Here is a 25,226-nt window from a genome sequence, read left to right as displayed (position 1 = left end):
GAAAAGAAACTTCTTTTCCCTTTGAAACTCTTTCTTGGGCAGAGTAGCCTTTTCCGAGTAGCTTCCTCCCTGCGTCTGAGTTTCTCATTTTGTACAAGGGGCCACAGCACATCTCCAGAGTATAGGACAGAGTGAGACACCACTGGGCGGGGATCCAGCCCCCAGGACGCATGGAGCTGCCACAGGGGAGGTGCTGGCCAGTGAGACAAGCCGTGGAGCCACGGGAATGCCCAGGAGGATCACCAAGATGAGGTTTTCACTGGGTCTCTGCTGGTATTAGTGTCCGTGGAATAACTGGGCCCACTACCAAGAAGGGAAGTTGTATTAAATTGTTACGCAAATATGAATCCATGTTTTAAAGAGAACAAGGCTTACTCAGTGTGTAAGCTTTGTGCCTGTTGCTGGTAACTGCAGGGATCACAGGCTGCTTGGAGGAGCTGTGAGAGTGTATTTTTCTACCCGGGTCTATACTTCTGCAATTTGTTTCTTAAAAGAAAAGCAACAAAACCATGTCACTATATATTAAAGATTTTTTGTTTGTTTGTTTTATATATCAGAGAATAAATTTTTTTGCCTTTGAGTTAACAAAATGTGTAACCAATATGTCTCTTGTGTGCTGAGAGGGGACTGCTGGTGCCGAGTGCGGCCCTGCTGGTCTCTTCATTTGGGGTCCTCACATCCTCCGCAAGGCAGAGCCATGCTTCCCCACTGTGCAAATGAGAACCCGGACTGTGCTCAGGGTTCCAGGAGGAGCATCTCTGTATTCAGCAGTGCTCCTAAACTACCTGTTGTAGTTTCTCCAGCTCTGTGCTCCTCTTGAGACAGAGAGGGCTCAGGGGGCTTGCCAGACGTCCTCCACCGAGGATCTGGCTTCTTCACCTCAGGAAGGGACCTCCCAGACACACCCTGGGTGTGTTCTCTTCCCTGGGTAAACTGCTGGATGTTTTGAGGGAGGTACCTGGAGGGTCCCTCACAATTCTGGTAAATGTAAGGAATTCTTCACTTACTTACATCAATATAAACACATGGACTCCTGTTTTATTCAGTGGTTACAATCTATTACCTTCATTGTTTATTTTTATGTCAAAAAGGCTGACTAGTGGGTGTCTCCAGTCCTCTGTGTATGTTCACACTCAGTCCCACCAATCTCAGGGTGTATTCTGATCCATCTTGCACTCACCTTCTCTCCAGGGAGTGCTGGTGCCACCAAGGAGAACAGCCATGAGAAGAGAAGATGAGCCTCCAGATGTGCTCCCCATTCCTGGGATGTGCCGGGGCAGCCCTGGGCATTGCAAGCAAGAGTGCCCTGCAGCCTACACCAACAAGTACATGCATGTACAGGAAGAATGGTCCCCAAGCCTTCCCAGGGGGCAGCCCTGGGGACGGGGACACACACACACACACACACACACACACACACACATGCAGGAAGTCAGTCCCAGGCTTGAGTGGCTCACCCTCCTGCACCCCGGAAGGGCCTGTGTTCCCTCGGCCATTCCTGTCTCTACCATCAGCATCCCGATGCCTTCATTCCCATCTATTCTGCAGGGCTTCTCCCTCTCCTTATCTACAAGAGTCCCCCAGAGGCTCCTGTTAATGCAGGAATGTCCAGAGGTGAAGTGCTTGGACTGAGAGCTGCAACCTAACCAGTCCTAGTTTGAGTGGACTGACTGGGTGGTGACTGTAGGCAGGTGGAGTGTGCCTTGGGAGGCTTCATCCCCTACCTTCCTGCATGGTACAAATGGAGCAGTGCTCCTCTGCCACGCCTTCCGCCATGATGTCCTGCCTGGCCATGGGCCCAGAGCCCTGGAGTCGCCCACCATGGGAACTGTGAGCCAAGTTGTCTTGTCAGGTGTTTGGGTCATAGTGCAGCAGAGTCCACTGACACATCGAGAAACCTGCTCCTGCTATCCCTGATATATCAGCCCATCAGCCCCCTGCATGCTGCCATTCTCCTCCCCGACTCCAGGCCAACAGCCCTACGTGGGCCCCTGCAACACCTCTGGAGCTCCACGCTTCATTCGTGGCCCTTTCTCAGCTAGGCCCTTCTGCCAGCTGTGCTCTGCCTCAATACAGGACTGAGCAGAAGGAAAGAGGAAGACAGCGGGAGGAAGGCTCTCAACACTCCAGAGACTTACTGCCAAGGGGATTTTCACCAAATTTGCTTATTCAACAAAATTTCTCAAGAACCTCTTGGCTAATCGGCCTGACTGATCTTTGCACCTGGCACTCCTGAATGGGGTGGGGGCGGGGGGCAGCACTGCCCAGAAGCAGCAGCCCAGAGCTGCCTGGTGCTGCTGCCAGCCTGAAATGGGCCCGTCGCCAGTACCCAGCCCCCACCAAGAATTCAGCTCTCTTCCCCAGTCAGCCTGCCTTCACACTGCAGTGCGGACAGGCACAGGGTCTCGCTTCAGGGCTAGGAGCTCTTAAGGGCAAGACCCTGGTCCCCCAGCATCAGACAGGACCCAACAGGGAGGTGGAGAATCAGCCAGTGATGGCGGCAGGAGCAGCATGGAGGCCACCTGCTGTCTGTCATGCCGGTTTGCTCCTGTGGGTCTGGGGCTCTGACCTTCAACAGCTACTCTGTGACTTCAGGGAACACATTCTGCTTGCCATCCTCTGGCCTGGCTGGCACCTCCCCCAGGGGCCAGGACATGCCACCTCTGCAGATGGATGTTCTCACAAGGCTGGCCAGGCGGGGACAGGGGCCATCATGGTGTGGAGTGCTGCCCACCAGCCCCATGCTCTGTTTTCCCAGGGAGTGTCACCTATCTGCTGCTGGGCCAAGGGACCACCCAAGGCAATTTCCCGACCAGCAGTCATCACTCAGGTACAGCGGCGGCTTCCACAGTTCACTGTCAAATGCGCCAATTCGTCTTCCCACTGGTGACACTGTCAAGCAGGACACCACTTCTGCTTTTAGAAAAGTCCATAAACACACTCCTTTAAGAAACTCTGTAAGATACAGGAAAACACGAAGACAGCCCCTGCCTCGGCACCACGCTGGAAACACTGGCCTGGCAGGGAATGCACCTCCACGGGAGTCCCCGGGGTTCTCCCTGCCCTAGCTGGCCTATGCACAGAGCTTCCCCTCACTGCCAGACTCCGTGGCTCTGTCACCCTGTGCCTGCAGCCTTACTCCCTTGAGGAAGGCGGCCATGCTGATATCTGGGGAGGACCCTCAAGTCCACACTGAGAACAGGATTTCTCCAGGGCCTCAGGCTAGTTCTCAGTCACAAACCACAACCAGCTGACTCCAGTATGGTTTGGAGTGTTCTGATGGGGACAGGGTGGCAGGTAGGTGGGAGTGACCAGGAAGACCTCAACCATGGCTGGGCCCAGTGGCACATGTCTGCAATCCCAGCATTCCGGAGGCTGGCAGGAGAGTCACCAGCTGGAGGCCAGCCTGGGAAAGTCAGAGCTGCCTAAAGTAAGAAGGGCTGGTGACAGGTTGGTGGTGGAGGCTTGCTAGCATGCACAGGCCCTGGGTTTAGTCCCTGGCACTGCAAAAGGGAAAAACAAAGAACTTGACTATGGTATTTTCTAAATGGATCCAAAACTCATTTCCCAAAGGAAATGCTCAAAATAAAAAGTCCCAGACCATTCAAGGTGCTCTGCAGAAGACTCATGTGGCCTGGGCCTGTGTGCCCATCAGCCCTGACCCAGCCAGGCCCCCTGCCCGTGTGGACGGAGTGGAAGCAGCCAGCCCCTGCCAGCCCGAGGCTAAGGTGCAATGCCCAACGCCTTGGGGGAGGGGCTACTGAGAGAATCCTCTCAAGCTGGGACTGGGATCTGACTGCACCCAAGATAACGCAGCCAAGACAGCAGGCAGGGACTGCAGCACAGGGCATCCAGAACCACCTGGACCAAGTGACACAGAGCCCCTCCTGTGCCGGGTTTGCAGGGGTTCACACCACACAGCCAAGGCGCTCCACTGGCAGTCACTGATAGAGGATACTCGTTCCTCTCTTCCACCTAATTCTCTCCGAGGAATTCCTGCCCACCCTGGCAGTGGGCAGAACGTCACTGATGGAGAATGTGAACGCCAAATGCTAGGAGCACTCTGCCTGAATCCCTTCCCCAGCCCGTTTATGCCAATGTGGAGCAGCAGGCTGGCCTACTCCTGCCTCACAGGCCTGCTCAGCCCAGTGCCAGGTACTCTGGCTGCCCTGCTTTCTTCAGCATGGTCCTTTCTCCTCACTGAAGGTGTGAACCATGCAGCCTTCATCTGTAAGGGGTGAAGCTGACTTGCCACCCTTGCGGGACAGGAACTGTGGAGAGCAGGTAATGCCTACCCCGAGTGACTCCATGGTGTGTAGGACAGCAGTCCTCAGGCTGCGCCTGCCCTAGTGACTCCATGGTGTGTAGAACAGCAGTCCTCAGGCTGTGCCTGCCCTGACTCCATGGTGTGTAGGACAGCAGTCCTCAGGCTGCACCTGCCCTGACTCCATGGTGTGTAGAACAGCAGTCCTCAGGCTGTGCCTGCCCTGATGACTCCATGGTGTGTAGAACAGCAGTCCTCAGGCTGTGCCTGCCCTGGTGACTCCATGGTGTGTAGAACAGCAGTCCTCAGGCTGTGCCTGCCCTGGTGACTCCATGGTGTGTAGAACAGCAGTCCTCAGGCTGTGCCTGCCCTGGTGACTCCATGGTGTGTAGAACAGCAGTCCTCAGGCTGTGCCTGCCCTGGTGACTCCATGGTGTGTAGAACAGCAGTCCTCAGGCTGTGCCTGCCCTGGTGACTCCATGGTGTGTAGAACAGCAGTCCTCAGGCTGTGCCTGCCCTGGTGACTCCATGGTGTGTAGAACAGCAGTCCTCAGGCTGTGCCTGCCCTGGTGACTCCATGGTGTGTAGAACAGCAGTCCTCAGGCTGTGCCTGCCCTGGTGACTCCATGGTGTGTAGAACAGCAGTCCTCAGGCTGTGCCTGCCCTGGTGACTCCATGGTGTGTAGAACAGCAGTCCTCAGGCTGTGCCTGCCCTGGTGACTCCATGGTGTGTAGAACAGCAGTCCTCAGGCTGTGCCTGCCCTGGTGACTCCATGGTGTGTAGAACAGCAGTCCTCAGGCTGTGCCTGCCCTGGTGACTCCATGGTGTGTAGAACAGCAGTCCTCAGGCTGTGCCTGCCCTGGTGACTCCATGGTGTGTAGAACAGCAGTCCTCAGGCTGTGCCTGCCCTGGTGACTCCATGGTGTGTAGAACAGCAGTCCTCAGGCTGTGCCTGCCCTGGTGACTCCATGGTGTGTAGAACAGCAGTCCTCAGGCTGTGCCTGCCCTGGTGACTCCATGGTGTGTAGAACAGCAGTCCTCAGGCTGTGCCTGCCCTGCTGACTCCATGGTGTGTAGAACAGCAGTCCTCAGGCTGCACCTGCCCTGAGTGACTCCATGGTATGTAGAACAGCAGTCCTCATTCTGCACCTGCCCTGAGTGACTCCATGGTGTGTAGATAATGGTTACAGTCTGTGCCTATATCTTTGTTACTATCTCATGAAGCAGTAGTGTGCCGTGAGTTACCACATTTTGAGTTTAAGCTCTGAGCAGTAATGACTATACGCATTTTTTATACAAGTAAACAGCCACCATTTGCCTGGCACAACCATAGGCATAGACTGATAAATAAATTAGGCATGTTAGTAAGAATGGCCACCTATGAACTTACTGAGTTAATGAGAAGCACAGGGATGCAGGCTGGGGATGTGGCTCAAGCGGGTAGCGCGCTCGCCTGGCACGCGTGCGGCCTGGGTTTGATCCTCAGCGCCACATACAAACAAAGATGTTGTGTCCGCCGAAAACTAAAAAATAAATATTAAAAAATTCTCTCTAAAAAAAAAAAGAAGAAGCACATGGATGCATGGGTGTATCAATCTCATATGGATAAATCAGGCCCATGAGCTTAAGGAACACACCAGACCTGCGAATGATGCAGCCCCTCACTTGAGACCCATAAAAGGAGGGGCACCCTAAGACTGAAAACAGTGACACCCTAACCCTATCCCTGGTCATTTGTCACGAGCTGTGCCCAGAAAAACCTCCATATCAACAAACCTCAAATTCTGTGTCTTCAGGCTTTAGCAGAATGTGGCCCCTCCTGCCTGTGATGATCACGCAAGTCACTCCAAGCTGACTCTGTGGAACTGCCACCATCCATACCTGGTCTAGAATAAGTTCCTGCCCTTTGAAGAGGAGGAGGAAGAGAAGGAGGAGAAGGACACGTGGTTATGGAGTACCTTCTCTAAACGGCTGAGAAACACCAGCCCCAGCTCCTACAGAGCAGCCCCTAGGAGTACAGCAGTCTGGGAAAGATGGGCATTGCTGTTTGCTGACTATCAGACCACAGATGGGCTTAAAGCTTCTTTCAACAGGCTCCACTTTTCCATTGGAACCTCTTAGGAAGTGGCCTTCACCTCCTCATCAGCCCCAGGACTTGGAGTCATGGCCATAGAACTCTGAGGATGGCAGTGTCCAAGTCAGTTCTCATTTCAACTGGCCATCATGAAAAGCCTGGAAATATTCTAGAATTCAGTCTTTCAGCCTTCTAAGTGACTCAGGCCCTTCTACTAGGAGGTTCACAGGTTACAAACTAGAAACTCCTGGCTGTGGGATCTGCATATTCACCTGAGGACACACTGTTGAGTGAGGTTTCAGGGCACATTTGTGACATGTGAAAATAGCTTCCCCTTCAGTCTCAGTCCTTTATAATCTACGCTGGCAAACTGACTTCAGGCTTGTAGTTAAAGACTGAGTAATAATGAGTACAAGTCATTGAGAACAGGAAGAGGTCTGAAGCTGGTTTTAGTACCTGGAAACGCCAGCCAAAGCTGCAAGGCCCAGGTCGGCAGGTGTGCCCCAGGAGCTCCTGAGGTGTCAGGGTGTGCAGGGTACTGGGTGTGGTAGCACACACCTGTGATCCCAGGTTCTCATGGGACTAAGACAGGAGGATCAGCGGTTCAAGGCTAGCCCAGGAAACAGGTCCTATCTTAGAACAGGAAAGGCCCAGGGATGGGACTCTGTGGTAGAGCACCGCTCAGCCCGTGTGAGGCGCTGGGCACCATTCCTAGCACCGGAAAACCAACAACAAACGGTGACTGGGCCCAGATCTGGAGAAAAGCAGTCCACTGACAAGCACAAGTAGGCAGCTCAGTTCTGAGCCCCGGGTGGGGTTCCCTCCCAGGCATGTCAGAGCCAGGGTCGCAGGAGCCCCTGCACCAAGGCTGTGTGCAGTCCGCTGCTCACCAGCCAGCACTCCTATACACTGGCACTACGCGGTGCCGCGCTTATCCCCAGGGTCCAAAAGAGCATGGGCACACAGCAACCCTGCCGGTGTTATCACCAGAAAAGGGCAATGTGGGTCAGGATGCCCTATACACCATTTATTGTTTGTTTTCCAGTGCTAGGAATGGAGCCCAGCACCTCACACATGCTGAGCAGTGCTCTACCACCGAGTCCCGTCCCATTCTGTTCTGAGCCTTTCCTGTTCTGAGACAGGGCCTGTTTCCTGGGCTGGCCTTCAACTCCTAATCCTCCTGCCTCAGTCCCATGAGCACCTGGGATCACGGGTGTGTGCTACCACACCCAGTACCCTGCATACGCTGACACCTCAGGAGCTACAGTAGACGTCTTGCACCACTGAGTGCCACGTCACCAGGGCAGCAGAAACGCATGGGTGACAAACTTGCCCATTTGCTTGCACATCCCAGTTTTAGCCCTAAATATCTGGAGACCCAAGTCCTGAGCAAACTGGGCAGCTGCCCAGCTTACCTGAGCGTTTCCTCACCTGTGAGACTGAATGGAATCAAGGGGGCACACAAACCCACCCCTGCCCACCACTTGAGCACCTCCCTTGCCAGATATTAGGGCAGGCTCCACAAATGGCAGTTCCCAGCAGGCCCTGGCTGGCTAACATCTTCCAGCCCATTTCCTAGCAAATACTGGGTAGCTGACATTTATTTCTAGGCAGACCTTAAAAATTATTGTCATTTTTCATTTTTAGTAATAAATTCACTTATTTACATTAGCAAGAACTGTCACATGTGCTTCCCAAAGCTCAACTTTTGTCAAATTTCTATCTATATCCCTAAAAATCTGCTTAGAAATAGCAACTCACATAAAATTGAGACTAACCATCAAAAGTTAGAATGCGAGGAAGCAGAATGCCCCAATGGCAGTGGTGCTCCCAAGGCTTTCTGCTCAAGAGGGGCTGCCTGACAGTGACACTCACGTGGGGATGGGGCATGGTGTGCTGCTGCTCTCTAGGTGGAGGCAGAGAGCCGCCTGGCAAGCCCACAGGTGTGGAGGCTGCAGAGCCCCAGTGCACACGCAGGCAGGAGGACCAAGCCCTACAGACCTGCCACAAAGCACAGGGTCAGCAAGAGCAAAGCTCACTGCACCCACCTCCCAGCTGTGCCCTCTCTGGCACTTTGGAGGCTGTCATAGAAACTCGGGGAACCCCTCGCCACACTACTGTCTGAGTGTCTCCCAGGGGCACCCGAGGGAGGAACTGCATCCTCCACCTGGCACGTTGGTGGCCACTGGGAGGGCTGGAATGGGATGAGGCCCTCGGCCTGGGCCCTGGTGGCTCTGTGAGCCAAAGGATCAGTCTGTCTTGTGAGGCCCCGCGCCAGCGGCCTCCATCAGCAAGAAGACATCAGATGAGTCCCCTCACCTCAGGTCTCTGCCAGCAAATATGCACCAAATGAGTTCCCCTTCCAAGCGCCTCCCCCAGTAAGAGGCCCCTCCACTTTAGGCCGCCAGCATCATGAGCCATAATCACCCTCTCCTCTTTATGAAATCTTTGCCAAAGTCACACAAACATTCATACACACGTCAATTTCATGACTGGTACTTAATTAGCCTCTGAGTTATGCTTATTTTCACACAAATAATGAATGATCTTTAGCAATAAATGTGGTATCAATGTCCATGTTTAGACTATTCCCATGAGTCTGCAATTTTTCATTCATTTCTTTTGAGACAGGGTCTCACTATATTGCCCAGGCTGGCCTCCAACTCCTGGGCTCCAACAAGCCTGGCTCACACCATGTTTTCAAGATCAAAGAATTAGCCAGTTCTATTTGCAGTGGTGTAACAAATTTTAATTCAAAATAGACACTCTGAAACAAGAGGTTAAAAAAAAAAGGAAACTATAAAGTCGGACAAGCTCTCTGAATTTACAAGAGTACACCAAGAGTCAGACCAATTTCACAACTGCCTCGAAAGCACACATCACAGCACCTGCATGCAAGTGAGTCACTGCTGGCCTCCGGGACCACCTCACCCTCTGCTGCATGCCCCACAGCACCACTCACGGCCCTGCGGGGATTGCAGCATTCGTCCTGGACTCTGTGCGACTTCACATCGCCATGGAAATACGGGCTACCCACCCCAACACGTGACACGTGGAGACTTTAGCAATCACCTGTCCCACTTGCCTGCAAAATCAGGCCAGAGCATAGCCCAGGCTCCCCACTCGGATGAGCCCAACTCTCGCTACCCCAACCACAAAGACAAGCTCTGGTCTGCAGGCTTGGGCGGGCACACGGCCCTTCCAGCCCGGAGCAGCTCAGGCTGGAGTGGCGGGCTGGGTGTTCTGTCACTCTAAAGGCACTAAGCAGCTGCTGTCCTCCCTGTGAGTGAGGAACGGCCTGCCACCACAGGGAAAGGCAAAGTCTAGGCTGGAAAGCACTTCTGCCCCACGATGACTTTACAAATAGAAGCTCCATGATGAGCTGCACACGAGACCTTAGACTCAGGTATTTTTAATAAATGAAAACATTTGGTTTTCTATGAGTTATAACTTAAAAAAGAAACAGCCATCAAGACAAACATGAAAAAGTGTCTAATCAAAATTATAATCTCATAAGCAAGCAGCTTCCGAGGAAGAACTGGCAGGGTGTCTGCAGGGAGCCACGCACATCATAGGGTGCGCTCCTCCAACACAACCCTGTGTCTGTCACTTTGCAGGTCTATAGGCATCTCCAATTGATCAAGTACTCTCCAACAAGCTGGCATTTCCTAAAATTAAAAAACAAGTACTTGCAGGTTTCAGTTCATTCAATACTGAGCTACTGGGAAAACAAGACGTGCATGAATGCCAAAAGATTTAATTTACACGACAGAAGAAAACTGAGAGTAAGTGTTAGAACCCAACTGCAGGAAACAACCAATCTAAGAACCATCCTCCTCCTCAGCCGAAGTCTCTCGGAGCACCTGGAACAGCTGAAGAGCAGCAGGCAGGACTCAGGGACTCAGCAGGGCAGTCTAGGCCCAGTGGGAACCACAGCCTGGGACTGAGGCTCACTGTCCTATGAATGCTGTGGTTCATATTCAAAGTTCAACCTGTGCTTAACATTTTTAAGTTCAGACATATCAAAACCTAGAAGCACAGAGGGCTTGTGGTTTTTTATTGCTTTCATGCAAATATATCTCCTTTTCCCAAAAAATGCAGGCCACGTCGATTTTCCACACCCATAAGAGTGAGGACAGCAATTCTATTTCTTTTCTACTAGGATAAGGTCTCTTATGGGAAATAATCTCTAAGAAACTGCTTTTTGTCCTCGTAAGAACGGCCTTCATATTTCTTAGGGTCTAACACCAAGACCTGGAGCATGTCATCACCAGCCGTGGGCCCCTCTGTCCTGCCTTCATTCCTCTGTCTCTTCAAAGGCACGACACTTGTCCCTTTCTCTGGGCTTGGGGCTACATCGGTGTTTAGGACAAGCAATGGCTCCTCCAGCTCCCGCTGGTCTTCTACCCCTACATGGCCATCTGGCAACTTCCTCTTCACAGGAAAAGTGGAATCAGGAATCACTTCCCCATTGACTAACAGCAGCTCACTGCTCTCAATGAAACCTGGCTGGATCTGCAGGCCTGAGCTGCTGTCCTTGGGAGCACTTCTGCAGCGCAGCAAATGGACGGCAATGGCCGCTAGGGTCATGTTTCCAGTGTAGACCCCACAGCAATGGATGCACTTGAAAGCTGGAGACCTGAGCATCGTGTGGACCGTCGGCATCACGTGGTGCCTCTCCTTGAGGTGGAGCTCATAGGCCTCAGCCGTCAGGAAGGTACCAAAGCAGAAGGGACAGGTCAGCTTCTGTCTGCTGGGGGCCCTGGGCAGAGCCTCAGGCTGAGGCCTCACCTTAACATACACAGGCACCAGGGATTTGGAGTGTATCCCGGCAAGGATGGCCAGGTAGACTTCCCGCTCCCCCAGCTTCTCCCGCGGCAGTATGGTGCTGAAGTCGAGATGAGGGAACAGCAGATTGCCGCTGGCATCGAGGTCCAGCTGGAAGCCCCTGTTGCTATAGTCCAGGGGCAGCTTCTTCTTGCCCAGGTGCTTAGTCCTGCTGTGCTCCAGGAGGCCCCGGATGTCATGGAAGGTGCAGGGGCAGAACAAGCAGCCCAGGCCATGCATGAGCAGGTGGCGCATGAGCTCCTCCTCTGAGATGGCACATTTGCAGGACAGGCACCGCACAGCCCTCTCCCGCATCCACTTCAGGAAGGGTGCACATGCGACCAGCTTCTCGGGCTCCAGTTTCTCGCCCACCTTGGCCTCACTGTGCTTGTGAGCCACCTCCACATGCACCTGGTAGACGTTGGATGGGAAGAGCTCATTGCACACCCGGCAGAGCTTGGATTCGCTGTGCTTGTGAGCCACCTCCATGTGCACCTGGTACACGTTAGACGGGAAGAGCTCGTTGCACACCCGGCAGGTCTTCCACTGCTTGGCCTGTCTCAGCACCTGGTTGGCATCTGCCGGGGCAGGAGTAGCCTGAACAAACACGCTCGGGGCAGCGCTCACCAGCACTTGTGGGGAGGGCAGGCTGGGAAGGGAACTGGCCATGTGCGCACCTGTGCCTGAGGGCAAAAGCTGGACAGGCACCTGCGGTGGAGTAACAGTTGCCATGCTTCCGCCGGTGGGCACAGGCAGGGTGACAGACACTGGAGCCAGGGTGTAGGTGGGGATCCCATTTACCTGCTTCCCAGTGGGGATGAGCTGCCTGAGAATAGAGCCTGATGTGAGGAAAGGGGTGCTCTGCGAAGCCCCTGCCCTGGCTGTGGGGCTCACAGGCAGGACGCCAGTGCTGACTGAGGGACTGAGCTGCAGCACTCCAGGCCTTGCAGGTGGGCCCACGGGAAGGACCCCCGTGGTGACCGGCTGGCTAAGCTGCAGCACACCAGAACTCACACCCTGGTTCACAGGGACGACTCCTGTGGAGACAGGCTGGTTGGCAGAGAGAAGCCCAGACGGGACCACCTGGCCTGCAGGGAGAACCCTCAAGGGCACTGTTGGACCAGGGGGAAGAACCCGAGATGGAGCTGTCTGCCCAACGGGGAGAGCCCCTGACTGGGCCACCTGGCCAGTGGGGAGAACCCCAGAAGTTGCTGTCTGTCCAGGGATTACCCCTGCAGGGGTCATCTGGCCTGCAGGAAGGACCCCCGATGGGGCTGCTCGACCCACAGAAATCACTCCTGGTGAGACAGCCTGCAGAACCCCGGGGGTGACAGAGGGACTGGCAGGCAGGACACCAGGCCCAACAGGTCGGCTTACAGACCCCACAGGCTGGGAAAGGGGCAAGACGCCAGGGCGGACAGCCTGACTCACAGGGAGGACACTCTTTCCAACAGACTTACTTATGGGCCCCACAGGCTGGGTGAGGGGCAACACAGGGGGGTTCACAGGCTGGCTGAGCGGTACCCCGTGAGACAGAAGGACAGGCTGGGGGGTGGAGGGCTGCAGGGAGAGGCCGCTCTGGCACACAGGCAGAGGGCTGGAGACCAGGGTCACGTGGGGCTGGGCAACCGCAGGTGGGTAGTGGGTCAGACTCCCAGCAGAGCCTGGGGCCACAGTCACTGGCTGCACCACAGCCGGGCTTTGGCCATTCTGTGGCAGGGTGAGACGAAAGCAAGATGGCGGTGCCGGGATGCCAGGGGCGCCGCTGCTCGGTGGTATGGCCAAACGGGCGGCTGGCTTTGGGGCAATGTGCATCTGCTTCAAGAGCCCAGTCCTCTTAATGTGCTCTGAAATCACTGACCTCAGCTTGTTCTCCAAGTCCCTGTGCACATCAGACGTCAGGATGTGGTACATCAGGGCGTCCTGGCTGCTGGCATTGGCACTGCACTTCTTACAGTAGTACCGGTCGGATGGCGGGGTCCTGTCCACAGAAGCAGTATCACTTGCTTTCTGTTGGTCCCCCACCTCCTCAGTTCTCAGGCCAAAGTAAGAGTTGATTAAGTAGTGAAAATGAGCCACCAGAACATGCTTCTTCATGCTGTAGTACAAGGTGTTCGAAAAGTTACATTTTAAACATGTGAAACTAATCACATCACTTCTAGACGACTTAGTCTCGCCTAAGATGTTCACTGTGTAGTTCTGCACTTTGCGAACAGGGGCGTGGAACATCCTGAAGTGCTTGCCCACCACCTTGGGCTGAGAGGCAAAGGTGCAGTTGGGGCACGGGATCACCAGCTCCTGGTCAGCCTCATCTTCGTGGTGACGATGTAAATGGTTTTTGAGTGAAGCAAGCACCTTTGTCGAGTATCTGCAAAGGCTACAACAGTATGGTTTTGTTCGGTATCTCTGTCAAAATAAAAGAACAGTCTTAGGCAGATGAAGAAAGCTGCTGGGGGTCCCCCAGTGCACTGTGCCCAGACACCATCACCCACTCCACCCACCCTGAGCAGCAACGCTTGCTCCAGGACCAGGGTAGGGGGATTCTCCACAAGAGAACAGTGACGCTGCACTGCCCCATTAAGGGATAGGCACAACTGCTGTGTCCCAGTGCAACTTTACCTATAGAACCAACTCCAATTTCACATGACTTTCACACATTCCAAATAGTACGCCTTTAAAAAAAAAAACACATAAGAGCCTAACAAATATTTTTAGCCTGTCAAACACAGAAACCCTGAATCTGGCCCAAAACCCACAGCTTGCTGACCCGTCTAAACCATGCCCTGAAACCACAAATCCCAGCACTTAATCCTGTATTTTGAATTGAACTGCAATAAAAATTTTCTGTAAGAGGAAGTTGTTTTCTTCCCTACCTCCTCATCTCTTAGTTATGTCCTTTTTACTCCCGATTCTAAAACTTGGAATTCACCTACAATTGACCTGGCTTCCAACCCGTGAGACCCATCGTTACTGTCTTTTTAACTTCCCCACTGCTCGAGATGGTAACAGCCAACAGATGTTGCTCAGCACAAGCAAGTGCCTGATAACAGTCTGAGAATGGTAAAGAGCGACCAACTGCCTAATGCACACATCCCTTTTTAAAAATTTAGAGACAGGGTCTCACCAAGGTGCTCAGGCTAGCCTCAAACCTTGTACCACTGGGGCTGGTACAAGGCACAACACTGTGTAAGTATTATTCTAGATTTATTAGTAGTTCATTAAAAATGGCCCATCTTCTACTAAATGAAATGCAGTATTGAGAATCTATACATTCAATGAAAAACAACGCTCAACAAGAGAACCAGTGGAAGTGGACAGTACATGCACACCAGCATCTGCTGGAATTGAGCAGAGCCTGGGGAGGAAACTTTCTAGAATGCGATGCCACAGACAAGAACTGCCAAAGAAAAGGGCGGAGAGCTGAGCTTCATGGAGACAGCAAGCTTCTGCTTCTTGGAAGCTGCTGTTCAGAACTGCAAGGGGGCGCCACAGGTAGATGTGGACTTGGGAGCCACCCAACAAAGGACACAGGCCTCAAGGCCAAACCTCCTAAGAAGAGCAGCGACCTGATATTCTAACAATGGCCATGGATCTGAACCCTTTCCAAAGAGGGCTAGTGATGCCAAAAGATGTAAGGCAAGAAGCTCCAGGTCCTCAGCAGTGGGCAAGATGCAGACCCCAAGCAAAGGTGGCACCCAAAGGTGGCATCCACACACCCACTTGAAGACCACAGCAACATGCACTGCTCGTGGGGAGGAATGGCATGGCCACACAGCCTAGCCAGCACACCCCAAGGCACCACCCTGGGAAAGGCAAGCATGTGTCCACGGAAGCCTCCCCACGGGAGGGGGAAACACACACAAGCTGGACACCAGGTCACAGAGGAGGCTGCTGAAAGGGGTGCTGAGCCACCGCTGCACCACACCTAGGGGAGCCTCCCCAAGAGCCCACAATCCTAAGCTGAACCACAGGGCTCTGACCTAAGCCCTCAAGGAACTCACTGCACCACGAGCCACATGGTGCACCTTACAAACCACTCTCCTGCTGTAACACTGTCTGGTCTCTATCCCTAAGTCCTATCCCCTGAGCCTGACTGAAGGAGGCCACCTGCAGATGCAATGGTAGACCAGCAAGCACCACACTGCCACAGGGGCCCCAAGCCATTCCATCCTGAGAGCGGTGTCTGTTAACGCCAAGGCCCTGTTCACTCCACAAACACACATTCCTGGGGCAAAGGAACCCCTAACTTCCACATCTTCGGAGCAGGTACTGCAAAGCTTGTCACCTGCTCTGCAGCAGGAATTCAAAGATGTTTCCTGATGAAAAGCATGAAATTACACACATCGCATGTAACACCATGGGATATTTTTAAGAATTCAGGTGAGAAAAACCAGTGAGGCCTGAGATTCATGAGGTCAAGACCTTCAAAACAAGGTTAGGGAGTAGAGTGTCCTGTCAAGGAAGGACTTGAACGTGGGTAGACAAAAGAAACATCCCTGAAGAAATTTTCATAACACAGTAAATCATGACAGGAATTTTTCCCTCCAAAATCCCCAAGGCCAGCATGACAGGAACTGGACAGGGACCAGCCGAGTGAACCATGACAGGCTCCATTTGACACTAATAGACATGTCAACAAAGGGTGCACTTTTCACAGAGCCCCTAAGCAAGAGGAATCAGCCACATGCTGCACATTTCAGTGTGAAGGTCTGAGGTTTCCAACCACTAGACTTGTTCCCTGATCCAGTGGTCTACATTTTTACTTTAGTTTCTGGAACCAGGATGTGAGAGCATCCACGGGTTTACTTACCCAAGCCTGTGGAGGGCAGCCCATCACACCTAGACCACAGACCTCAACCTGCAGGCATGCGTAGAGGCTGTCTCTGCACATCTGAACATGCCTACATGTATAGGTCTACGCACGGAAACATTACAATAAGCTAGGCTGATTTATCACTGAGGAAAGAAAGCATTTCTTCACATGTGTGGGTTCAGCGTTCACAAAGGCCTGGGATGTCACAGCTCCCAGTCCTGCAGCTCTGTGTGTAGTAAGTGCCATCCACATACAGGATTCCCCTTGCTGATCTTTACCTGCTATGTTTTTACTCTTCCTTTCCTATGTGTAGGCATGTTCAGATGTGTAGAGACTTACTTAGCCTGTGCAGCTGCCCGCGGTGTTGAGTAATCTGTGTGAGGTCTATGGCCTGGCTGTGCAGTGCGCCACCCCGCACAGCCTTGGTAAGTACACCCTAGAGTGTTCTCACAGTCACCCCTCCCAGTCACCTGAGGACACAGTCTCAGAATAGGTCCCCATCATTAAGCCACACACAGTGGTATCTCTGTTAAGGGCCATTCACAGCACAGTTCTATGTGCTACACTCTCCTATGACCCGCTGCACATAGGCTGTCACACCAGCATGGCTGGTGTGTGAGGCTAAGGCCTTAACAACAGTTACACCACTGGCAACAGCCACACTGCGACTCTGCTACAACAGCATGAGCCAGTATGCACACACAGCCCTGAAAAGCCACTAGCTCTGCAAGGCTGCACACCTAATAGCACGTTTAACACAGGACAGTTATCAAGTCAAAGGTCCAGTGGCTTCAGCAGTTCTTCAGGATCACACTGAACCGAATCCCTGCGCCCCCTCCCACTCACCCACCAGGCTCCAGACACCTGAGGAGTTCCTCAGATTAATCCACACTTACCCCTAGTGAAAACTAAATACAAAAATACATACCACTTTCTTTCCAGAAGGTTCCCAGAGAGAAACATCTCCCCATGATGTGTTATAGAAGAACTTCTCTCCTGGATCAAAGCCTTTAAGGTCCTTCAAAAAAATGTAGAAAAAAAGATCATGATACAAAGTCAGAAGATAAAGAAATACTGACTAGGATCCGATGAGGTTACTTGGTGCCTAAAATCTACCTGGGTAAAGAGACACAAAAGTCTCTTTGGGAACCACTGAGGACGATCGCTGAAAAGGATGGAGTGATCAAGCAGAATTAAAGAAACAGATGAGGCCTCCTGACAAATAAGCATCTACACCTTGTGCTATGGTCCAGGTATGAGGTGTCCCCAAAGCTCATGTGTGAGGCCGTGCAAGGAAGCTTAGAGGTGAAAGGGTAGGTTAGGAGAGCCTCAGCCTAATCAGTACCCTCGTCCACCCCCAGGGGTTAGGCAGGTGGGCCATGGTGGGAGAACCTCAGCCTAACCAGTACCCTTGTCCACCCACAGGGATTAGGCAGGTGGGATGTGGTAGGAGGAGGCTGTCCCTAGGGGAAAGTCACCGGGTTTAATTTTGTCCCTGGTGAGTGGAGCTCTCTCTGCTTTGACTGCTATGTCCTTCCACCATGACTTTTTCCCTCACCTCGGGCACAGAGCAATGGAACTGGCCGTCTATGGACTGAGACCTCTGAAACCCTAAGCACCACATAAACGTTTCCTCCTCGAAGCTGTTCTTGTAGGTCTTTCAGTCACGGAGATGAAAAAGCTGACTAAAACACCATGTTTGTGTCAACAGAGCCAAGCCCAGGAAAGGGTTCCACAGCAATCGCAGCTCTGAGAGTAGCATGAAGAAACAGCAGCACTTCCAAGAAGAAGAGCTCCCACGCTTTACCACCACAACCGCCTCCAGGCCTCCCTCCCACACAAGAATCAGACACAAAGGACCACCGGGACAGGAACGAGACTCTCCACTCCCATGCTCAAGTGTGAGGGACGCAGTCAGGGGGACAGAGACCCTAGCCAGCTCAGAGGACAAAGGTGCCCAGCTCTGATGGCCTCAGAGGGGCAGGCAAGGACCAGTCTCCTAATGCCATCACAGGCAGAGAGGAGGTTTAGTGGGGCCTCCTCCTCACTCCTCTTCACCATCCTAAGTTTCCACCTAAGATGTGATTTTTTACTCTGTTAAGGAAGTAAAGGTATCTGCAGGCAAGGCACCACGGCCACGCCTCTGATCCCAGCAACTCAGGAGGCTGAGGCAAGAGGATCCCAAGTTCACAGCCAGCCTCAGCAACTTGGCAAAGAGGCCCTAAGCAATTTAGCTAGACCTTGTCTCAAAAAATTAAAAAGGAAGGGCTGGATGTGGCTCAGTGGTAAAGCGCCCCTGCGTTCAATCCCTGATATAAAAAACAAGAAAGAAAGGAAGGTCTCCTCAGTGGCTGTTCTGTGGACACCTTTGCTCCTCCCACCTGGGACATCTCAAGAGTTCCCAGTGTTATTTTTGTAACAGGAAAGACTATTGCCTTGTCTGAGGGTTTGATTTTAGTGACCTTGTCTCTTTGCTCGGACTTCTTGGTATCTCCACTGACCACAGTCTCTGAACTATACTGGCTTCCCAGCCTCTGTCTTCAGGTGTGCTATCTTAACTGCACAGTCTGCAGTTCTGGCCAATTTTCTTGTATATTAACCCCATAAGACTAAGCCTGGCTGGGTCATTCCCTCTGAGCGATTTTATATGCTTAATCTTTTTTTTTTTTTTTTTAATTTATAGCTTGCTTTTTCTTTTTGTAGTTGTAGATAGACAGCATGCCTTTATTTTTATTTGTTTATTTCATGTGGTTCTAAGGATCAAACCCAATGCCTAACACATGCTAGGCAAGCCCTCTGTCACTAAGCTATAGCCCCAGCCTGCATTATTTTTTCGATTACTTTGTTAACTTTTTTACATGACACTAGGATTGAACTCAGTGCCTCCTAATGCTAGGCAAGTGCTCTGCCACTGAGCCTCAATCCCAGCACTCTCATAGTCAACTTTAAACTGCACACTGCCAGTACTGGCCAGGCTCTCTGTCACAGAGAACAAAAGCAAGCATTTTTTCATCTTACGTTTCAAGCACCTTTCAGGATGGACATTTCAACAAGAACTAAGACATACAGTTTTTTCTCAGATGGAACAAGTTATTTTTCACTCAAAAAGTTACTTGCCCCAGCCAGGCACAGTGGCACCTGCCTGTAATCCCAGTAACTCAAGAGGCTAATGCAAGAGGATCATAAGTTTGAGGCCAGCCTCAGCAACCTAACAAGGCCCTACCCGAATTAGTAAAACTCTGTCTCAAATTTTTTAAAAAATATAAAACGGGCTAGGGATGTGGCTCAGTGGTTGAGCATCCCTGGGCTCAATCTAAAACTAAAAAAAAAAACAACAACAACAACAACAAAAAAAGCTACTTGTTCTAGTGAGAAAGTGCAGATAAGGGTGTGAAGGAGAGAAACCTCAGTGCTGGCCGGGAAAACGAGCTAAGAGGCAGCTACCTAAGAAACACTGACAGGGCCTCCAAGGAGCAGGGTGGACCTGGGGCTGGACCTGGAGAGGGAGAAGAGACGGGAATGGCATGTGAACCAGGATGACTATAAAAGGTGGGGAAGGAGGGCATGCATACCTGAGACTGACAGGGTACAAACAGGCTGGGAGGGCTGGAGTGCAGCCCAGTGGCAGAACACTTGCCTAGTATGTGCAAGGTTCTGGGTCCCATCCCTAGCACAGCAATAAAAAAAAGAGCTGGGAACCGACAGCATCAACTCAACCCTCACATGTTCACTGCTGGACTCTAAGAGAGACTTCAACCTCAGTTTCATTGTTGACAAAGCTGATTTAGATGATTTCATGGAAATCGGGAAGCAGGGAACGGGAACTCAGCAGCCTAATCTGACCTGAGCAGGACCAACATGCAGGAAGGCAGGGCAGGGCAGCTGGAGCACAGAGAGGGTTTCAAATGGGAGTTTCCAAGAGTGAACACCAGTCACCAAGGGAGGAGGCACATGTGAAGCATTTCACACACTCTCTAGCAGTTCACAAGGCTCATGACACTTTCTGTTTCACTGAGTTGAAACGAAGAACCTTTTGCCCTGGACACATTCCAGAGCAAGTGAAAAGAGTGCTGTACGGAACACCCTGCACACCCACCCATTTCACCTCTGCAACAACAGTTCATACACGTAAAAATGCAAACTTTCAAGGAGTAGTCCAAGGAGAGCAGAGATTAGGATCTAAGGCACCGAGACAGGTACTTAGAGGAAAGGGTGTCAGGGTGCAACCCTAAGGCATGTTACAGTGGTCGGGGCAATACCCAATGGGAGTAGGGTGCATCTCAGTGGTGGAGTGCTTGCCTAGCGGTGTGAGGCCCTGGACTCCAGCTCCAGCACAGATAAAAAACAGACCCATGGCTGTGGAGAACCAGAACACACTCAATCATGGGAAAGCCACAGCAAAGCTCAAAAAACCTGAAAAAAGAAATTCCATGAATATGAAAAGTTACAAATTACTTACTATGAGAAAGTAACAACTCAGAGAAAAGATGAGCCCTTGCTACCTCTCCAGGAGGCTCTCTACATCAGAGACCAGCGATCAGCTTAGGACATGGTCAGCGTGCCAAGCCCCTATGCGTGAGCATGTATGTGGTATTCCCAGTTTCTCTTTCTAGGGAAATGACCACCTCTGCTGTATAGTGGTCAGTCTATAGTGCTGTTTTAATAATCAAAGGTTGCTTTTAAAAAATATTAAAACAAGGAGTTGAACCAGAGAATGATAATTAATACAACTGCTTCAACTGCACTGAGGTACACAAATCAAGTCAACTCAGAAATAATAAGGAAAAGACAAGTCATCACCAGTGTTTAAACCAGAAATAGAAGGCATTCTCTGAATTAAATGAAAAACTGCTACAGCACCAGAAACCAATAGCCAAGCCAGGGATTCAAAGGCACCCAGAGCCATCACGAAATCATCATGGCCTTACACAAAACAGAGTTTCACTGTTTTGGGGTGGTGATTGTGTCCTGGAGGTGGAAGACTTGTGTTTTTGTCAGCTTTATATCGCTGTGACCAAAAGACCTGACAGGAACAATTTTGAGGAGGAAAAGTTTATTTTGGCTCGAGGTTTTAGAGGTTCAGTCCGTGGCTGGCCAACTGCATAGCTCTGGCCTGAGGTGAAACAGAGCATCGTGACAGAAGGGTTGTGAAGGAAAGCAGCTTAGGACATGACCACCAGGAAAGCAGAGAGCGCTCCGCCCACCAGGGGAAAAATGCAAACCCCATAGGCACACTCCCAGGGATCTACTCCTCCAGCCACAGCCCACCCACCTACAGTTACCTCCTAGTTAATCCATATCAGAGGATTAATCCACTGATGAGGCCACAACTCCCATGATCTAATCATTTCATGTTTGAGAATTCTAGCTCTGTCTCACATGAGTTTACGGAGATACTCATATTGAAACCTTAACATTCTGCCCCTTGCCCCGAAAGCTCATGCCCATCTCACAATACATTCAGTCTATTTCCAAGAGTAACCAGTCTCAACAGTTTTAGCATTGCCCAAAGTCCAAGACCAAATTCTCATCTGAAACTCAAGGCAAACTTATGGACATTCTCCCCTAAAGATCAAAAGCAAGTCACGTACATCCAATATAAAATGGCACAGAGTAAACATTTCCATTCCACAAAGGAGAATCAGGGGAATAAAAAGAGATAGGACCAAAGTAAGACTGAAATCCAAACAAGTCCTGCTAGCTCCCTGTCCAGCATCTGGGGCCCAAGGCACTGTGAAGTTCTCTCCAAAGGGCTTGTGTAGCTCCACTCCTAAAGCCTTGCTGGGTACAGCCCACACAGCCTCTCCTGGCTTGTTCCTGTGGCTGTCCCATGGTACTGGCATCTCTTATTCTTGGGAGTCTCCCCTGCAGCTGCAGCTTCCTATTCACTTCATGCATCACTTCTCTCAGGGGCAGCCCACAGGGACTCCAACCCTGCAACACTGTGCTGGCCTCCCAGGCCTTCCTTTGAAATCTCGGCTAATGCCAGTGCTCAACGCCAAGGTTTGTCTCCATCTCCAGTAGTAGCCAAGCCTCCTGGGACCACAGCTACCGCAGCCTCTGCAGGCCTAGGTAGCTGAGGACGGTGACACAGCTTCCTAGGCCCCTGTTGCACATGCAGGATGCCCCACCATTCTCTTCCCAAAGGAATTTTTACCTTTACACCTTAAAGCCTGAGATGGGTGTGGTCTTGCCAATTCCTGAGATGCCCTCAAGTCATCTTTCCTATTGTCTCTGAGTAAAGTATTTAGCATCCATTTAGTGGCGGTATGTCTTTAAGGACTGGGACTTTCTGAGCTCCAGTTGTACTGCACTTTTCTGGTCAAACTGCAAGTTTTCCAAATCTTTCCACTTTGCTTTCTACTCCTGATTATCCCAGTACACTTGGCGAAAAGTCACCTCCTCAATGCTGTGCTGCCTTGAAATGTCCTCCACCAGATTAGTTCCTACATCACATTTTAAATTCAGCCTCACAAAGAGTCTCAGAACACAGACAAAATGTAGACAACTTCTTGGCCTGAACATAACACAAATGGCCTCTAGTCCAATTCCCCAATAGAGCCCTCCTCCTCTGAAACCACATGAGCCCAGTCTTGGCTGTCCACAATCCCATCAGCATTCTGGTCTGAGCTCCCACCAGAACCTTTCACTAAGCTCTGCCTATGATTCTAACGCTTTTCCAGCTCACATCTCCAAACTTTTCAAAATACCCACCACCACCCGCAAAGGCTTCTGAACCACATGATCAGGTTAGTCACAGCAAGACCCCATTTCTTGGTGCCAATCTGTTTTAGTTTTGCGACACTGTGACCTAAAGAACTCCCAGGAACAATTTAGAGGAGGAAAAGTTTATTTTCGCTCACTGTTTTAGAGGTTCAGTCCATGGTTGGCCAATTCCAGAGCTCTGGCCTGAGGTGAAATAGAACATCATAGTCAAACAGTGCAGCAAAGGAAAGCAGCTCAGAACACGGCTACCAGAAAACAGAGAGAGGGTTCCACCCACCAGAGTCAAAATACCAACCCCTCAAGCACGCCCCCAATGACCTACTTCCTCCAGCCACACCCTGCCTAACTACTTACCTAGTTAATCCATATCAGAGGGTTAATACACTGGTTAGAAGACCTCTCATCATCTAATCATTTGCCTCTGAAAATTCTTGCCATTTCTCACATGAGTTTTTGCTTGCTTGGCATTCATGAGGCCCTGGTTTCAATCCCCAGCACCCTCCCCCCACCAAAAAAAAAAAAAAAATTCACCATTTCAAGAAAGTCAACAGACATGAGCTACTACTATGTAGGGACATCCTGCAATACTGGATGACAAATAATACTAATGTGTGACAAGCCTGAAAAGGGTCTCCTGGAGACTCTGAAGAAAGCAGCACTGAAGAGCAACAGGAAGGACAGGGATGGGATGCTGGAGCCCCGGGCACCAACCTGGGTACCACAGAGGTACTGCCTCTGTAGTGGGCAAAGAGCTGGGCTGGACCCATTCTAACAACAAGCTTAAGAGCAAGCTTCAGAAGGCTCAGACCAATGCCAAGTAGGACAAAGCTCAAATATACCCAAAGGAAATCACAAAATCCTGGAATCACAATATCCAGCATGCAGTCAAAAAGTGCCAGTCAAATAAAGGAGCAGAAAAGTTCAACCCAAACCAGGAACACAAGGGATGACAGCAGACACAAGTGAAGGGTGCAATGCTGGAATGCGGCTCAGTAGCAGAACACTTGCCCTGTACATTCAAGGCCCTGCATTCAATCCTCAGTGGGGGGGGAGGGAGGGGGAGGAAAAAAAGTAGAAAGAAAGGAAACAAATACAATAAGGAGAGAAATGAAAGATCAAACTGCACTTGCTCAATGAAAATGTATGATCTATAATGACAGGATGAAGAACAGGCCAGACTCTGCTCAAGAGAAGCCTGGGGTCTGCACACAGCAGAGGAGGAACCCAGAGTCTCCCAGAGCGGATTATCTCTACATCTGCAAATGATCCCTGTGACGGGGCTCTCAGAGACAGAAGACACAGCGCCACAAAGCTTTCCAAACCCAGTGAAAACCATAAACTCTCAAATGCAAGCTCAGCAGATCCAGCGAGAGAAACACCAAGAAAACCAAACCAAGGCATATCATAATCACAATGCTGCAAGTACACAAGACCAAATACGACGGACACTAACCTACATGTCACCTAGGGGACAGAAAGTCTTTAAAACACTAAATGGGGAAATACTAGAATTCCACACCTAGCAAAAATATCTTCCTACATAGAAATGTTCCCTGATCTCACCAAAAAAAAAAAAAAAAAAAAAGAATGCTGAGGTTATGTAACTCAATGACAGAGCTCTGGCCTAGCAAGAGCCCTGGACTCTATCCCCAGTACTGCAAGGGAAAAAAAAAGTAAAGACAACTTACAGAATGGGAGAAAATAGCTACAAATCTTTTATCTGACAAGGGTTTAATACTGGGAATATATAAAGAAATTCCTACAACTCAAAAACAAAATGATAAACAACACAATTAAAAAACAAGCAAAGGACTTGAATAGACATTTCTCCAAAATGTACAAATAGCCAATAAGCACATGAAAAGACACTCAATTTCATTTGTCTCCACGGAGACACAAATCAAAACCACTATCAAATTCCACTGCATACCTACTGAGATGGTGAAGGAGGGAGGAAGGGAGAGGGAGAAGAAAGAACTGAAGATAAAGAAGCAAAGAGGGGAGGACAGGCAAGAAGGTGGAGAAAGCCGGGAGCGAGGACATACAACAGCCAGGGCTGGCAACAGCATGGACTACCTGCACACTGCGGGAGGAATGTGAACGGAGCACTCCCACAGAGACAAGTGCAGCATTTCCCAAAAATGCTGACCAGAACTGCTGTGCAGCCTGGCATTACACTCCTACTTATTTATATACCCAAAACCACTGAAAGCAGGACTGAAACTGATACTTAAAGGCCAACATTCACTGCAGCACTACTCACAATAGCTAAAAGGTAGAATTAACTCAAACATCCTTCAACAGATGACATGATAAGCACAATGTAGTACCACAGAATATTACTGAGACATAAAAAGGGACAATATTTTACAGAGAAAATTTGAAAACACAAGTGACATACGCCTGACACAAAAGGACCACTACCATCCAACTCCAGTCTATGAAGCATCTCTAGCAGGCAGAGTCACAGAAATAGAAGGCAGATCAGAAATCACCCAGGACTGGGGATGGGGGATGGGGG

The 25,226-nt window shown here is 50.9% G+C and overlaps 1 protein-coding gene across 1 annotated transcript in view; it reads right to left on the bottom strand.

Annotated features, from left to right (window-relative positions):
* Nucleotides 1-9,066: 9,066 nt before the first annotated feature.
* The window catches only part of Adnp2 (ADNP homeobox 2), a 30,031-nt gene continuing 13,871 nt past the window's right edge, over nucleotides 9,067-25,226 (bottom strand). Inside the window, 4 exon segments of the mRNA XM_015499614.2 lie at nucleotides 9,067-10,438; nucleotides 10,440-10,517; nucleotides 10,519-13,572; nucleotides 16,908-16,997. Of these exon segments, the coding sequence (XP_015355100.1) occupies nucleotides 10,298-10,438; nucleotides 10,440-10,517; nucleotides 10,519-13,572; nucleotides 16,908-16,997 (3,363 nt within the window). The 3' untranslated portion in view covers nucleotides 9,067-10,297.

Source organism: Marmota marmota, unplaced genomic scaffold (genome assembly GCF_001458135.2).
Source record: "Marmota marmota marmota unplaced genomic scaffold, marMar, whole genome shotgun sequence".
NCBI lineage: Eukaryota > Metazoa > Chordata > Mammalia > Rodentia > Sciuridae > Marmota > Marmota marmota.
This window is presented reverse-complemented; position numbering and strand designations above follow the sequence as displayed.